Source organism: Gracilinanus agilis, chromosome 2 (genome assembly GCF_016433145.1).
Source record: "Gracilinanus agilis isolate LMUSP501 chromosome 2, AgileGrace, whole genome shotgun sequence".
Taxonomy (NCBI): Eukaryota; Metazoa; Chordata; class Mammalia; order Didelphimorphia; family Didelphidae; genus Gracilinanus; species Gracilinanus agilis.
In genome coordinates this window covers 443,227,284-443,245,043 of record NC_058131.1, presented here as the reverse complement: position 1 = coordinate 443,245,043, position 17,760 = coordinate 443,227,284, and the positions used below count along the sequence as shown (strand labels likewise).

General features: G+C 33.8%; 1 protein-coding gene across 1 annotated transcript in view; it reads right to left on the bottom strand.

Moving 5' to 3' along the window:
* Positions 1-232: 232 nt before the first annotated feature.
* Positions 233-17,760, bottom strand: part of SAV1 (salvador family WW domain containing protein 1) — a 93,931-nt gene continuing 76,403 nt past the window's right edge. The window contains exon 5 of the mRNA XM_044664749.1: positions 233-535. Coding sequence (XP_044520684.1) covers positions 334-535 — 202 coding nt within the window. The 3' untranslated portion in view covers positions 233-333. The remainder of the gene's footprint in view (positions 536-17,760) is intronic.

The following is a 17,760-nucleotide window of genomic DNA, read 5'->3' as shown; positions in this document are numbered from 1 at the left end:
ATAATATTTGCTTGGTAGTGACAGTGTTCCTCATTACATGTTTCCATTTAAAAAATTCATGAGGCAGTTTTCTACACAATATAGCTCTTAAAAGATAATGTTGGAATCAAGCAATCTCAAGATTACCTAGTTTTCAAGGAAATAAGCTAAATTTTTTTAGTCAATAAAAGGAGTTCTTTTATTCTATAAACAAAATACATTATAGAATTACATTTAATAGTGCAATATCAACAAAATGAAAGCTGTTTTTTATTCAGCTAAAACATGTGTTTTTAAAAAGAGAAAATAACGAAAAAGTCATTATAAAACTTCACAATTTTCATTAAAAATAGCTTAAAAATTTTTGCCATGTTGCTGGGCATACCACTGCTGTCTCTGTTTGCGGTTTTCTAACTCTGTGAGAAGAGCTTCTCTGTATGCTTCATACAATTTAACAATCCGTTCCAGTTCTTTCATGAAGAGCAGCTTTAGCATTCCCTGGTATGTATCGAGATCAGCAAGCTGGAAGAGTTCCCATTTTAGAATATGATCATACCTGTTTTAAAAACAAAGATAGCAAGCAACATATATTCATTAAATCATAAAGATAGATTTTTTTTAAATAACAAGAGATGGAGCCATGGTAAGGACCAAATAAAATGTGGCAGCAATTATAAAGGAAGAGATGAACTTAGAAAATTATGTCCTAAGAAGCAAATCACCAAGTCTTATAATCAAGAATAATTCATCCAGAAAAAAACTAAGTTAATCCTATAGGATGAATAAAAGACCTTTGGTGAAATGAAGGATTTTCAGGAATTCCTAATGAAAATACCAGGAGTGAGTATATATATGTATGTATGTATGTATGTATGTATGTATGTATGTATGTATGTATGTGTGTTTATGTATTGCCCAGAGCCAGAGAAAACATCTGAAGAGACTATAGTGGGAATGAAATTTTAATATGCTAACAGGGGCACAAGATAACATATTAGAACCCTAATATATTTAAGAGAAGGGGTACAAAAGAAGAGAAATGGGTCATTTCATTTATAATCCAAAAGTGAAAGCTAAACATCCTCTCTAGTCAGTCACTTTCTTCATATTTATAAAAAAAGAAGCAAGGAAAATTTAGAGGACAGATAGAAGTACACACACAATTACCAAACACATCATAAATAGAATGGGATGGACTCACCCATAAAATGGAAGGAGAGCACAATGCACTGGAAAACACAATCAAATAACATGATGATAATTGAAATGGTCATTCACATGAATAAGAGGCTACAGTTTATGTCTGACCTCAATAATGCCACTTTGATAACAGAAAGTGAAGAAGAATTAAGAAGTCTCTTGGCTGAGGATAAAAAAGGAGTGTATAAAAGTTGGCTTGAAATTTAACATAAAAAAAACTGAGATTGTGGCAAGTGGTCCCAGAGATAGGGTCTTTGGTCAATGAGAAAGGTCATTGACCCAATTTATTAGTTTCTATTAGGCCTAACTAGTAAAATTGATCATGTTCAGATCAGTCTCTCGGTTTACCTTAATTTTCAAATTTTAAGTTCCACTTTGGAAATTTATTCAATGCAAAAAGCCAGAAGTCTAAAGGACTAACAATGAAAAAATTTAGCCTACCTCTTGCCAGAGAAGTTATGGACTTCAAATAAAGAACAAGATATATATTGGACATAACCAATATGGAAATTTAGAATTTATTTGGCTAGTCATATGTATAAATACCCACCTGTATTTGTGTAGATACATATAGGCATATAAAAATACTCATGTACATACATCCTTTGCTAGTTTGATATATAGTACTATAGGTAAGATAGACAGATACATGTACCCATATAAGTATTTATATCTCAATCCTAAAAAAGGGAAATGTCAAAGAATGTTCAAATTACCAAACAACTACACTCATCTCAAACACCAACAAAGTTATGTTTAAGATGTTACAATCTAGGTTTTTGGAAAAGCCAGAAGGAAAGGAGGCAGAACTAGAGACTAAGTAGCCAACACTGGTTGGGTTATGGAGAATGCAAAGGAGTTCCAGAAAAACATATACTTCTGCTTCACTGACTACACTAAGACCTTTAGCTGTGTGTATCACAAGAAAATGTGGCAAGTCCTCAGAGATGGCAGTGTTATTTGTCTCCTAAGGGACCTGTCTGCAGGTCAAGAAGCAACAGTTAGAACTGAATGTGAAATAAATTATTTTTTAAGATTAGAAAAGAAATACAACAAGGCACCTTATTTACTTAATTTATGTGCAGAATCCTTCATCCAGGCTGGATGAAACAAAAGCCAGAATTAAAGTAGCTAGGCAAAAGAGCAACAACCTTTGATAAGCAGACTATAATTATCTCTTCCTGGCAAATAGGGGGAGAAGAAATAGAAGCAGCATCAGAATTTATATTCTTGACTTCAAAGAAAACTGTAGACATTAATTTATAGCCATGAAATTAGAAGACATTCTATTTTCTCCTTAGAAAATTCGGCTAAAATTCACAATGCAGAGAAATAAAAGACAAGGAAAAAACTAAAACGAGAGGGAAATATGAGTAATAGAATATAAAAAATATTCCATCTCTTGAGTAAATATTGCAAGAAAAAGGAAATTAAATCAATGCTAAATAAAGCCTTCATGGATGCTGGAATAAATTTTTATGCACACAGTCTGCTAGGGGAAGTCTTCATATTCTTGGGGTGGCCATCTTAACTTACATATGAGTTTGAGAGCTACTGGTTATTCTCAACCTGATTTAGCCTGGCCACTATGCATGCTGCAGCTTCTTAGAACCACAGGTAAGAGTTGGGGGAAAGGTGGACACTAAAGGTGAAAGAGCAGCCATGAAAAGAGCATGGCAAAGGGGTGTAGCCAAGATGGCAGCATAGTAGCAGGGAAATCCTGAAACTGCTCTGAATATCCTTCCAAACTGATTTTTTAAAGGACAGATCAAGCAAGGGGACTCTTATCACTGAACATAACGTGAAAAGTAGGCAAAGAAAATGGATTTCCATGAGATATGGGGGAATCGGGCACAAAACTACACAAAGATAAGTCAGGGCCCACTACCCACTCCTCCTACTGTACCAGACATGGAGCCAAGACCTGAGCAACCTTGAGATTCTAGGATGTGGGCTACTCTAACAAAAGACACCACAGACCTACCCCTTGCAGTGAGATTCAGAACTCCATAGCACTGGGCTCATTCGGGCCTCTGACAGGGCAATGAAGATAGCCCTAAGGCAAAATGCTGCGATTCAGAAGCTAAGATGGAAATGACCAGCAACTTCCAGAATTCCCAGTACTCCAGCAGGAAAATAAGTAAATAGTAGCAAAGAATGCTATTAACCCTGGAAAACTTCTATGGAGAAAAAGAGCAAAAAAGAAAAGCAACAGGAGAGGGTGAGAAACAAGAAAACACATGCAAACTCTCAAAAAAAAAATGGAAACTGATCGCAAGCTCTGGAGGAACTCAAAAAGGAGTTCAAGAACCAAGTAAAATGGATAGAAGAAAAATGGGAAAAAGAAATCAAAGTAATGCAAAAAGAAAATAACAGCTTAAAAGTCAAAACTGGTCAAATGGAAAGAGAGACAAAGAAATCAAATGTAATAATAAGCAGATTAAAAACTAGAACAGGCAAAAAAGTCCAATCATGAAGACTGCCATAAAAAGTAGAATAGTCTAAATGGAAAAGGAGAATCAAAAGATCATGGATGAAAATCAGTCTTTTAAAGACTAGAACTGGGCAAGTGGAAACTAATGATTTCACGAGACATCAAAAAATAATAAAACAAAATCAAACGAATGCAAAAAATAGAAAGCATAAAAAAATGAGCTAGAAAGTAGATCCAGGAGAGACAATTTGAGAATTATTGGACTACCAAAAAAATCCCAGATATCATATTACAAGAAATTAACCAAGAAAACTGCCCTGATAATCTTGAACAAGAGGGCAAAATAGACAGTGAAAGAATACACAGATCACCTGCAATAAATCCCCAAATGACAACTCCCAGGAATCTTATAGTCAAGTTCAAGAGCTTTCAGGCCAAGGAGAAAAATACTTAAAGCAGCCAGAAAGAAACAATTCAGATATCATGGACCCCCAGTCAGGATTACACATGATCTGGCAGCTTCCACATTGAAAAGACCAGAGGGGTGGAATATGATATTCCAGAAGGCAAAGAAAGTGGATTTACACCTAAGAATCACCTACCCATCAAAAATGACTATATTCTTTCAAGGGAAGGAATGGTCATTTAATAAAATAGAAGATTTCAAAGCATTCCTGAAAAAAAGACCAGACTTGAACAGAAAGTTTGATTTCCAAATACAAAATCCAAAAGAACCTAAAAAGGCAAATAAGAGAAAAAAATTATGGGCTTCAATAAGGTCAAATTGATTATATGCCTATATGGAAAGCTGATATCTGTAACTCTTTAAAAATTGTTATCATTATCACAGTAGCTAGAAAAAATATACATAGGCAGAGAGTATTAAGCTGTCTATGATGATATGTAAAAAAAATTGGGGAAAAAAAGAGGGAAGGAGGAAGGAAGGAAAGAGGGAGGGAGGCAGGGAAGGAGGAGCTTAGCAAGCCTTCACACCACTGGGGCTAGTCCTTGTTGAGAAAGATGGGAAAGAATGGCCAGAGAAAGGAGATTTCATTCCAAATAGGGGAAAAAATGATCATGGGAAGGAGAGGGAGTGAGGATAACAAGAAATAAAAAAATTAAAAAAAAAACACAATAAACTTGTGTCAAGGACACAAGAAGATTTCTTCATACTAGGGCATGATTCTAGATAGGCCATCAATTTCCTAAACTTGTTTATATTTGTAAACATGGGGTACAATAGATAACAAACTCTAATAATGTTTGAGGAGGTCATTAAAATATTTTTTTAGAGAAAAGTATTTTATTGAAGAATTAAAGAAATTTTTTTAGAAATTAAAAAATTTAAATTTAGAGATAAATAAATTTAAAAATTTTTTATTAAAGAATGAAAGTTTTTATTCCACAAGGAAATGAGAGGTTAAATCAGAATTTATAGGAAATTAACACCCTCCACCTGTGTGTGTTTGTGTAACATAATATCTGTGTATGTTTTATTTTCTTTATCTTGTCCTACCTTCCTTAACCCATGGGAGCATTTCTTAAGTTTCCAATTTCTAAGTTGAGTCAGAATTTAGACATGCTCAAGGCCTTTTAGGCTGAAACATTTAGGAAAGGGAATTAAGATTATAAATGTAAGTTTTAAGACTTTTCCCATGGGAATAAGAAAAAGGGAAGAAAAGGGGAGTGTTTTTGGCTACATTAGAAAATAGTGAATTAAAGGTGTATGTTTATATATTATATATAAAACTTCTTGGGAGAGGAATTTCTCTACTCTTCATAAGGAGAGATTGGTAGCTCCCTTCTAAAGGGCACCTAACTTTCACTAACTTTCTATTGGAAGCTGCCAACCTAAAATTATCAATACTAATTAATGTATACAGGGGAATAATACATGATTTATTTATCCCAACTACCTAGGGAACATAAAATAAAACATATATCTCAAGCACAAAAGAGATGATATTAAAAATTAGTGAAGAAACACAAACTGGCCCCAAAACCTAAAGAAATAGTACATAAAACTAAGCTATTTCTTTTTAAAAGCTAATAAAAAACAATAACACAATAAATAAAACTAAAAGATTGTTCTTTGAAAAAATAATAAAATGGATAATCCTTTATTTAATCTCATTAAAAATAGGATAAAATCAAATCAAGTAAACATGAAAAAATCTCAACAGAATCAGAATTAAAAAGATTAATCATAACATGTATAAAGTTATATGCTAACAAAACTGAGAACACAAAAGAAATAGCATATATTAAAAGATAAAAAATTCAAGCTATCAGAAGATGAGATGGAGATCTTAAATAATTGTCTCAAAAAAAAAAAGAGAGAGAGAGAGACCTAGGTGAAAAGAAAGTGCCAAAGGAAAAAACTACAGATCCTAATGGATTTCACAGGACAATTCTCATAAAATTAAAGGAACAGTTAATATATACCCATACTTCACAAATTATTCTCAAAAACACCCTAGGAGAATGCTTTTATAAAAATAAAAATTGACCTGATACATAAACCAGAGAAAGAAAAAAGTATAGGCCAATATAATTAATAAATATTGATTCAAAAATTTTAAACAAAATCCTGTCAATGAGACTACAGTGATTTATCCAAGAAATCATTCATTAATTAAAAAAAATTAAAACAATCATGTTAAAAACCAAATCTCTGAAACCACATGATCATCTCAATAGACAAAGAAAGTCATTAATAAAGTACAACATTTTTTTATGCCAATAACACTAAAAAGATAGGCAAAGGAGACTTCAAAAAATATTTAAAATGCATTATCTCAAACGAAAGTTAAATATGGTGCAAAGAAAGAATGAATGCACATTCTCTCCACTACTATTTAATACAAGCCTCAAAATGCTAGAAATAGCAATAAGACAAGAGAAAAAAATCATAAAGGCAAGTGAAGTGATTAAAAACTATTCCAATTTGCTGATTATTTGATGGAATACTTAACCTACGGCAGGGCTAGTTAACGTTTTTTTTTCCCAGTACCAGTGCCCAGAGGGCAAATTCAAGCAGTCTGTGAGCTCTGGATTACCAGAGAGAGTTAAAGGAGAAAGTGCTTGCTTTAGGCTGCTGGATAGATGGGTAGGGCATGAAAAAAAATGTCCTTAGGCTCTGGGAAGAGTGGGAACAGAGCAATTCCCTGAGTGCTGGCTGTGTACATGTGCCATGGCTTCCCCAATGTAGATACTGAGACAATCCAAAGCATTAGTGAAATTTTTTATTTATTATTTTTTTTATTATTATTATTTTTTTTATCCTGGGACTCCATTCTAGGAGCATAGGGCCACAACCAGTAGGCAATGGGTCGCTCAGGGTCACCCAGCTGGGAAGTGTCTGAGCCCGGATTTGAACCTAGGACCTTTTGTCTCTAGGCCTGGCTCTCAATCCACTGAGCTATAGCCCAGGTGCCCCTACTTTAGGTTGCAGTTTCTTTAGCACTCCTGGGCTAAGGACAGTCCCTAGACCTGATGAAAAAGGAGGAGGGTTGGGCGTGGGGCTAGCAACCCCACCCTGTTAGTGAAATTGCAGGCTACAAAATAAACCCTGTTGGAGGAAGGAAGGAAGGCTGAGAAGGTACACAGATGTACCTGAATTCTTATCAATTACTCTACCAAAAAAATGATATAATACTTGAAAATGAATTCTGGAGCCACAACCCACAAAATGCAAAACAACTTAGAAAACTGGCATGAAAGATCTATTGCACCAACATAATAGCAACATGGCAATAGGCCTTGGGGAAAGCTGAGCTTTCAGCCACATATAGTAAGAGGGTATGGGGATGTCAGATTGCTGTGTAGATAATATTTACTCCCCAAGGCTTGTCTACCCAGCATCCCATTTGCGTGGGAACACTACATGAAAACTAACCCTCTCCCTCTCCTTCTCCCTCAACTTTTCCCTCTCCCTCTCCCTCTCCTCTCCTCTTCTCTCTTTCTCTCTCTGTCTCTGTCCCTGTCTCCCCTGAATGCAGTGGTGGAGGCTGGGGAAGAGTCTACATATGTGGTCATACTTAGGGTAGAATATTAGGCTTTGTACTCTTAATTTTTTTCTATTTCCTCTATTTCAAGTGAGTATTAATAAACTTTATGAAAAATAAGAACTTAAGAGTCATTGATTTAAATTTAAATTTTACTCTGCTCAGAAGGAGATTACATGAATCCTTTTCCTGGCTCTGGGTACTAGACCCTTGTCACATGGTCCATACAAAGATCCAAGAAGCAGTCATGGATCCAAGAAGCAGGACAAGAAGAAGCACTACCACACAACAGCACTTGTGGCCAATGGAGTACAGGGAACCCTGGCAGAGTTTCAAGGCAGAAAAGTGTGCTTTTGGTTCCACAAAGACCAGAGCACAGGCACAGGCCAGAAGAGTATTAAAAACACCTCTCTGTAGATCAGACCACCTTGGAAGAACTGAAAACTTATGGATTACCAGTTAGCTTAGAAGGCAACTGCAGAAAGAACCTAAAGCTTGGAATAGTGCTCCATTCACATTTACAGAGCCCTACTTTAACAATTTTTAAGTTAAAAGAAAAGGGCCAGAAAATAAGCCAACAGAAAAAAAAAAAGAAATAACATACAAAGTCATTTTGCTGAAAAGGAAGACCCAAAGCAAACTCAGATGAAGATAACAAAGTCAATAATGTTATATCCAAAACCTCAAAGAAAAATATAATTTGCTCTCAAGCTCAAAAAAGAATATATGGAGAAGCTCAAAAAGGATTTTAAAAATCAAATAAGAGAGGTAGGAGAAAAACTGAGAAAACAAATGAAAATGATACAGGAAAATCATGAAAAAAAAGATCTTGGAAAAGGAGACAAAAAATACTTTAGGAATTAATACCTTTTGGGAAAAGACGTACAAAAATTCACTGAAGAGAACTCCTTAAAAAGTAGAACTGGCCAAGTGGAAACAATTTTGAGGCAATGCCCCACACCTATCAGGTTGACTTTTATAACAGAAAAGGAAAATGACAAAATCTGGAAGGGATATGGGAAAATTGAAACACTAATGCAGTGTTGGGGGTTATGAACTGATTCATCCAATCTGGAAAACAATTTGGACATAAAACCAAAAGAGAAAGAAAAATAGTACATACCCTTTGACCAAGCAATATCATCATTAAGTTTTATACAAAAGGGGAAGAAACTATATATAAAAAATATTTAAAGCAGCTCTTTTAATGGGGACAAAGAATTAGAAAATGAGAGTATAACCATCCACTGGAGAATGGCTGAATGATGACTGAGTAGGAGTAATGGAATAGTGTTTTGCTGTAAGAAATGAGAAGGAACTCAAGAGAAATCTGTAAAGACTTACATAAACTGAAGCACAGTGAAGTAGGCAGAACCAGGAAAACAATTGTAAATAGTGATAGGAATACTATAAGATGAATAATTGTGAATTGATCCAAAACAATCCCAGAGGACTTCTGATAAAAAATGTCATTTACTACCACTTTGAATCCAGACCAAAGCAAATTTTTTGCAATTTATTTCTAACTTTTTTTTTGTTTGAGTTTTCTTCCACAAAAGGATTAATATGGAAAAGTTTTATATCATGTAAAATCTATATCAGGTAATTTACCAACTTGGTATGAGGGAGTTGGGGGAAGGAAGAAGTGAGAGACAGAATTTGAGACTCAAAAAATTCTTTAAAAATGTTGGAAACTGGGGTGAAAATTAAATTAATAAAATAAATCCTTCAAAAGTCATCAATTGCATTTCTATAAAATAACAAATTTCAAGAAGCAAAAAGAAAAAGGGAAATTCTGTCCCAAATAATTTCAAAATGCATAAAATATCTGGAGATTGACATGCTGAGGCACACACAACACTGTATAAACACAACTACAAAGTGTTTCTTAGAGAAATAACAAACAACTTAAAATATAGCTAGAGAAATCCTTAGTTATACCAATAAATTAAAAATGACAATACTACCAAAATGAATCAAACTATTAAAAAAAGCACACACAGTAGAGCTGATCATCACCACATTAAAAAAGTCTGAAAAAAATATCTAGCATTTGTGAGCTACCTACCTCCACACAGGAGTTAATAGCCTCTTATTAGCTGAGGGGTGCTGTGGGTGGGATTTCCTTGTTCTGATAAATTTATGGATGCATTCCACCATACTTTTGAAGAAAACACCAATATTAAATAAATTATTCCCCCAAATTGACAAACTCTGTTTGATACAATTACAGTCTTAATATCTAAATGAGCAAAGAGTAAAGAAAAAAAGTGAACAATTCAAAGTAAAAAAAAAAAAAACTCTCCCCTCAATTATTTCATGTTTTTAAGAAATGTTAGGAAAGGGCAATGTGGCAAAAGAAAGAATTTAAAAACAAATAAGCAAATGAGATAAAATTATTTCTATTTTTGAATACAATATGGCTTACTTAGAAAATCCTAGAGAATTAAAAACAATGGAGATAATAAATAGCTTTCAGAAATATGAAGGCTACAAAATAAGTCATCAAAAATTACCAGCACTTCTATATAACATAATCTAAGAGTGAATAAAGAAAAGGAACCTCATTTAACATATATAAGATATTTTGTAATCACAATGTAACAAAACCACACTCAATGCTTGTATATATTACAATGTGCTCCTGAAAGGAATTTTAAAAAACACAAATGGAGGATTATTCAGTACTCCTGATTAGTCCATGCCAATAAAAATGACAATAGCATCAAAATTAATTAATAATTTTAATGTAATTCCAATCAAATTATAAAAGTTATATGTTACATGGCTAGAAACAATATAATAAAATTCATTTGGAGGAACAAAATATCTAAAATATCAAGGCAAATAATAAAACAAGATAGAGATGTTGGGGGATAGCAAGTCCAAACATCAAACTAAATAATATAGCAGAAATTATCAAAACCAATTTTATGGAATAAAAAAATCAAAAGGAAATGAAAGAATAGACCTGGCAGGAGGAAAACAGATACAATTGAATTAAATAATCTAGTACTTAGTAAACCCTAACTTAGAAAATTTAGATATGATTGTTCTCTGAAAAAACTGAATGAGAATGAAAAGAGAATGACAAGAAAACGAGGGTATGTCCTTCAATTGGGGAATGGCTGAACAAACTATGGTATATGCTAGTGACGAAATACTATTGTGCTAAAAGGAATAATAAACTGGAGGAATTCCATGTGAATTGGAAAGACCTCCAGGAACTGATGCAGAGTGAAAGAAGCAGAGCCAGAAGAACATTGTACAGAGACTGATATACTGTGGTAAAATCAAATGTAATGGACTTCTGTACTAGCAGCAATGCAATGACCCGGACAATTCTGAGGGATTGATGGAAAAGAATGCTACCCACATACAGAGGAAGAACAGCAGGAGAGGAACAGAGAAGAAAATCAACTGCTTGACTACATGGGATGATGAGGATATGATAGGGGATCGAAAGTACCACACCAATGCAACTATCAACAATTTGGAAATAGGTCTTGATTAATGACACATGTTAAAACCAGTGGAAATGCATATCGGCCAGGGGAGGGGGGAAGTCGGGGGGTGAAGGGGAAAGTAAGACCATAAATCTTGTAACCATGTTAACTTTTCTAAAATATAAATATTAATAAATGTTTAAAAAAAAAAGAGAATGACAAGAGTGAGACAACATACTAATATGTATGGGATGAGCTAAAGATTACTTAGGGGAATATTTATAAGTAAAGAGCAGATCAATGAATTGGGAATGTGACCAAAAAACCTAGAAAAAGAATTTTTAAATCCCAATTAAACACCAAATTGGAAATGCTAAAAAATCAAAGGAGAAATTAATAATATTCAAGGTAAGAAAACTACTTAACTATTCAATAAATTATACTAGGAGTTGGTTTTTTAAAAAGAAAACTATGAACTACTGATTAATTTATTTCTAAAAAGAAGAAAACTAAATTGTTAGTGTCAAAAATGAAATGTGTGAATTCATCACCAATGAAAAGGAAATAAAAGCAATTACTAGGATTTATTTTGCCCAATTATACAATATATATAAAAATATAAATAGCCCAGATAAACAGACAAGGACCTAGAATATATAAATAATACTATTTTGAAAAAAGAAACTGAAGAAGCAATCAATGAATTCCCAAAGAAAAAATCCCCAGGGCCAAGTGGATTTACAGATAAATTCTATCAAACATTTAAATAATAATTAATCCCAAAACTATAAAAAACTACGTGGAAAAACAGGATAAGAGTCTTTACAAAATTCCTTTTATGACACAAAATGGTCCTGATAACTAAACCAGGAAGAGTAAAAACAGAAAATTATACACCAATTTTCCTAATGAGTACTGATTAAAAAAATTTAAATATTAGCAAGAAGATTATAGCAATATTAAGCACTGGGAATACAAAGAAAGGCAAATAAAACAAAACAAAAAAGTCTATTCTCAAGACACCCTCTCTCATGGGGGAAACATCATGAAAAGAACTATATTCAAACAAGTCATATGTATAGGATAAATTGGGGATGTTCTCAGAGGAAAGGCACTAAGATTGAGAAAAATTGAAAAGGCTTCTTGCAGAATGAGATTTGAAGGAAGCCAGAAAAGCTAGGGAAAAATATTCCAAGTTTGGGGGGAGGGGGGAGGACAATGTCCCTGGATCACAAAATACAAGGAGTAAGATGTTAAGAAGACCAAAAAGGAAGGGAGGGTACAGATTATGAAGTGCTAACAAAAAAAGAGGATTTCATATTTGATTCTGAAGGTAAAAGGGAGACACTGGCATTTATTTAACAGAGGTAATATTAATGGTCATAGATATAATCTTTTGCTATTGTCTTCTTGCCAATATTTTATTTAAAATTTTTGCATTGATATTCATTAGATATTGTTTTATCTTTTTTTTTTCCTGTTTTTACTCTCCCTGTTTAAACCACAGACCATATTTGTGTCATGTAATTTGGTGGGAATCACTTCTTTTCTTCAAACTATTATAGGGAAGTGGCACAGTTCAGTGCTACACTTAAGGTCAGGAAAATATTAGATTCAAATTTTGCCTCCAAAACTTATTAGTTATTATGAACATGGCAGAGTCACTTAGCAAAAAGAGATTCTATCTGCAATACTAATTTCAAAGGTTATTTAAGGCTCAAATGGAAAAATATCTAATATTCAAACCTCCAAGTGTTACATAAATGGTCAGATAATATTTTATTATATTATGATAGGAAAGAAATGCTTTAAAATATTTTAATTTTTTCTAATTACATGTAGAAACAATCAAGATTTTTAATTTAATTTTGAGTTTCAAACTCTTTCCTCCCTACTCCTCATTGAGAAGGAAAGCAATTTGATGTAGGTTATAAATGTGCAGTCATCCAAAAAATATTTCCATATTAGTCATATTGTAAAAAGTCAGAAAAAAACCACAAGAAAAATAAGGTTAAAAGAAAAGTAGGCGTTGATCTCCATTCACATCCCATCAGTTCTTTCTCTGGGGACAAATGGCATTTTTAATCATGAGTCTTTCGAGGATTTTCTTGGATCACCATACCATATTGCTAAGAATAGCTAAGTCATACATAAATGTTTATAATATAATATTGCTGTTAATGTGTACAGTGTTCTTCTGGTTATACTCACTTTACTTTGCATCAATTCTGATAGGTCTTTCCAGGATTTTCTTAAATCAATCTTCTCATCATTTCTTATAGTACTGTAGTACAAATTATTTAGCCATTCATCAATTGATAGACATCCCTTCAGGTTCTAATTCTTTGCAACCAAAACAAGGTGCTATATATTTTTTACAAAGATCAAACAAAAATAACATTGCTGGATCAAAAGGTATACACAGTTTTAAAAGCCCTTTAGCTATAGTTCCAAATTACTCTCCACAATAATAAATTGATCAATTCACAACTCCACCAAAGCTGTATAAGGGTCCCAATTTTTCCCACACTGCTTCCTTCCCTTTCCTTTTCTGTCAGTGTGATAGGTCTGAGATTGTTTTCATTTGCATTTTTCTAATCAAGAATAACTTAAGAGCATCTTTTCATGTGATTATATATATACATATATATCTCCACCTGAAAACTGCCTATTCATTATTTGTATTCTTATCAATTTGACTCAGTTCTCTATAAATATGACAAATAAGCCTTTATCAGACAGATTTGCTATACATGTTTCCCCCAGACTTCTTTTCTTCTAATCTTCCCTGCAATGATTTTTTTGTGTGTGTATGTAAAACCTTTTTAGTTTAATATAATCAGTTATCCATTTTTATATCTTATATAAATGGAGATTTTGAACCTTGGACTTCATCCTCGATAAATATTTCCCAAAATTCCCCTTAATCTCTCCTGGGCCTCCAAGTTTGTGTGGTCACATTATTGTTTTATGAGTTCTGTAGCTCCTCCCTCTTCCTCTTTTGCTCTCACGAGTGGGCTGGGTTAGGTTAGCATCTTTTCACTTTAGTTAATAAACTATGTTAGTTTATTATTAATGAAACTTTATACAATATAATATTTAGTTCTTGTACATTAATTTTAATCTTTACATTTTTGGCAACCTGAAGGGACAGAATTTTAAAAAAAATTTCTTTAAGTGTTTGAGAAAAGAATAGAGTGTAGAAAAAATTTTCCAAAGCCACATGCTCTCCCAGCTTGCCTGCTTCTGCCGCTTGCTGTTCCTGCTTTTGCTCCCACTGCAGCTTCTCATGTCCACTAGCTTAAGCCAGTGTTTCTCACCACTCCCTATCCAGCCTGCCCTCTGCCACTGCTTTTGCTGCTGATTCCAGACCCACCTGCCATTTTGAGCTGCTTTTGTTTCCCACAGATGGTGATGTATAAAAATTCCTTCAAACCAATCTCTTCCCCCACCCCACCTGGGTTTTCCAGCCTGCACTAGCCATTTTTTAAGCCAAAGTCTTAAGCTGACCCTGGACTCCCTGCTGAGAGAGACTTGCAATTCAGGAATTTTTTTTCCACAAGAAGGGGACTCCCCTTTTTTTGAGGAAAGCATGCTTGAAACTCTGAAACAACAGTTTGAGTTGGTAGGACTAAAAAGTGCAGTTTGGATCTGCTTAATTCTTTTTCTGGGAGTTTTTATTTTCATTGGAGATTTCCCACTTTATTTACTTCTCGAGAATATGCAAGGGGGGTAGGGGGGTAGCTGTGTACCTCAGTGGATTGAGAGTCAGGCCTAGAGATGGGAAGTCCTAGGTTCAAATTAGGCCTCGAACACTTCCCAGCTGTGTGACCCTGGGCAAGTCACTTGAGCCCCATTGCCCACCCTTACCACTCGTCCACTTAGGAGCCAATACACAGAAGTTAAGGGTTTTTTTTTTAAAAAAAAGAACATGCAACAGGCTAGGGGGCTGCTTACACAACAAATCAAACTGAAATATTTTGACAAAGTTTTGAAAATCTTAAAAACTCTCAACATGCAGAATGGATATTCTGCTCAATGCAGAATTCTCCCTCAGTATAATGAAATTCAGAGTCATGACAAAGGAAATACAAATGGATGATAAATATTGGGGAGGGCGAATGAATCTTAAAGATATATGGTAGTTCACTGCTTGCTAAGTATTTTGAGTTTTATCCCCCTCCCTAATATTGGAATTGGTAAAAAGGATTTTGAATACACTACCTGTAACTTGTCATCTGCTTATATTATTGTATATTACTGATTGCTTTAAGGTTTAATTTTTTTTTTTAAGTTTAGACTTGTACTGAACAAAATATTGTTGTAAAAAGCCCATAAGTCATATGTATCATGGATTTGACATCTCAACTACTGAGGTCCCATGTTGCTTATACAACCTGTAGAGAATTTAATGAGCTAAATATCTCAATTGTTTTTAAAGAGTCCATTTAATAGCAGAAGTGATTATTATATATCCCTACCTCTGCATTTATAAAAATAAAATGGATGAGATATAACAGTCTCATATCAGAGGAGCTGGGAAGGTGTTCCTAGGGTGTGGTACCCCTAGAAGGCTCCCAAGAGGGAGCATTCCCCAGGTAGTAAGTGGCTTCTGGATGATTTAATACTTTGACTCTTCAGCTTATTCTGCTAATAATCTAAATTCTTGGTGATGTTTTAGACCCAAGTAGGTTTTCATCAGTAGCTGCAAAGGTTGAAAGATTTACTACACCTATAAAATTTGTGACAAACCATAGGGTTTAAATATCACACAGCAAGTGGTTATATATAAGTTTGTTCATTATTGTCAATAACTGGGCTACTGTGAATTTTGGGAATTTGGTACTTTATTTGAAAATCTACTCTACTACTGTTTTGTTTTTATGTATATGTTATACTGTAAAAATCATTTGCACTCACACAGTGGTTCATGGCCGAGTTTAAAAAGGAAATGGATCTCATTTTTTCATGAAGAACGTTTGTATTCTACCTCTCCTTGGCTGACACAGTATGCCACTGATTATAAGCTATATATTTTTTAATTGTAAAGCACTTTAAAAATTCTTTTTCAATGTAGTATTTGAGTACTTTGAAGTATATATAATCGATATTAATCTTTTTTTTAAATTTTGGAGTAATAAAAGTTTAAACACATTTCTTCTAATGTCATTGCATGCTCCAAATCTTCCTACTATAGAAATAATGCCATTGATTGTTTAAAAATAATTATGGGACTTTACTTAATGATTCTGTCTAATTCCAGAAGAAGGAATAAAAAAGAGCCACTGCACAGTGCTAAAGAACTCCAACTGCATAGTGCCAATCAAGTTCAAGGTCAAAGAGACCAACCAATCCCATTGGGAATGATGTAATTTTCAGTCAAGACAAGAGGACTTGAACTTGTTTGGGGTTCAAGGTTGTGGCTTTTTTGACATATGTCAGAGGCAGGTGTTCCTCTGAACTACATTCTAACAAGCACCTCTGTAGCTGCCAACCTGGCTCCTATATGCTCCTATAATCTAGTCCCTTTTGTCTTTCATAGTGTGGAAAAATTTCTGTAGTCCTGGCCACTGATTGGATAACTGCATAATTACATAAATTACTTTAATTAGGTCTTTATTCAAGGACCTGTTACAGATTTATTTTTCCTTTACTTAGATTTTTTAGACATAAGACTTTAATATTATATATTTCATCCACAGGTTATTTTTTCTCTTTTATGTGGATTTTTGATGTTTTTTATTTCTTTTGCAATTGATTCATATACCTTATAACTCAAGTCATGTATCCCTAAGTGATCCCTATTTGTTATTATCCACCTCAGAGAAGACTAAGTTATTGTTGTGAATTTTGTTTTAAATTTGAGCCTAATTTAGAACAGAAGACTACCTCCCAGAATCCAGGAAGTGAACCTGTTTGGAGAAGGCGCCATGAAGATGCCTGCAGAGACCATATGCTGTGTACCAGAAGATCCAGAATGAACTTTGAGATGTGAAATTTAACTATCAGGGGTTGAAAATATTTGTTTTGAATGTATACTTTTATGCCAAAAGGGACTGTCCCCAAATTGGCTTTTTATCAAGGTAGCAATCATTGATTTTGTTCTCTTTTCCTTTTGCCCACAAATTATTGTAATTTTAAAGTTGATTATGTTTTCATGATCCATTGGGGAGATTGTATAAATGGAGATTTTGAACCTTGGACTTCATTCCCCATAAGTCCCTTAGTATTTCCCAAAATTCCCTTTAATCTCTCATGTGCCTCCACATTTGCTTGGTCACATTATTATTTTCTAAGTTCTGTAGCTCCTTCCTCTTCCTCTTTTGCTTTCATGAGCAGGTTGGGTTAGTTTAATACCTTTTCACTCTAGTTTTTTATGTTAATTTATTATTTTTAAACTTTATAAAATATAATATTTAGTTCTTGTATATTAATTTTAATCTCCACAATCCTATAATGCTTTCTATCTCTTGTCTGGTCATAACTCTCCCTGATCCACAAATTTAAGAGGGAGCCTATTATATGCTCCTTTAAATTGCCAATGGTCTTTATGTATCAATCGTATATACATTTTGACCTAATTTTGGTACAGGGTGCAAAATGTTGGTCTGTACATAGTCTCTGCCATAGCTTTTTCCAATTTTTCCATTAGTTTTTGACAAATAGTGATTTCCTGTCTCAAAGCTTGGATCTC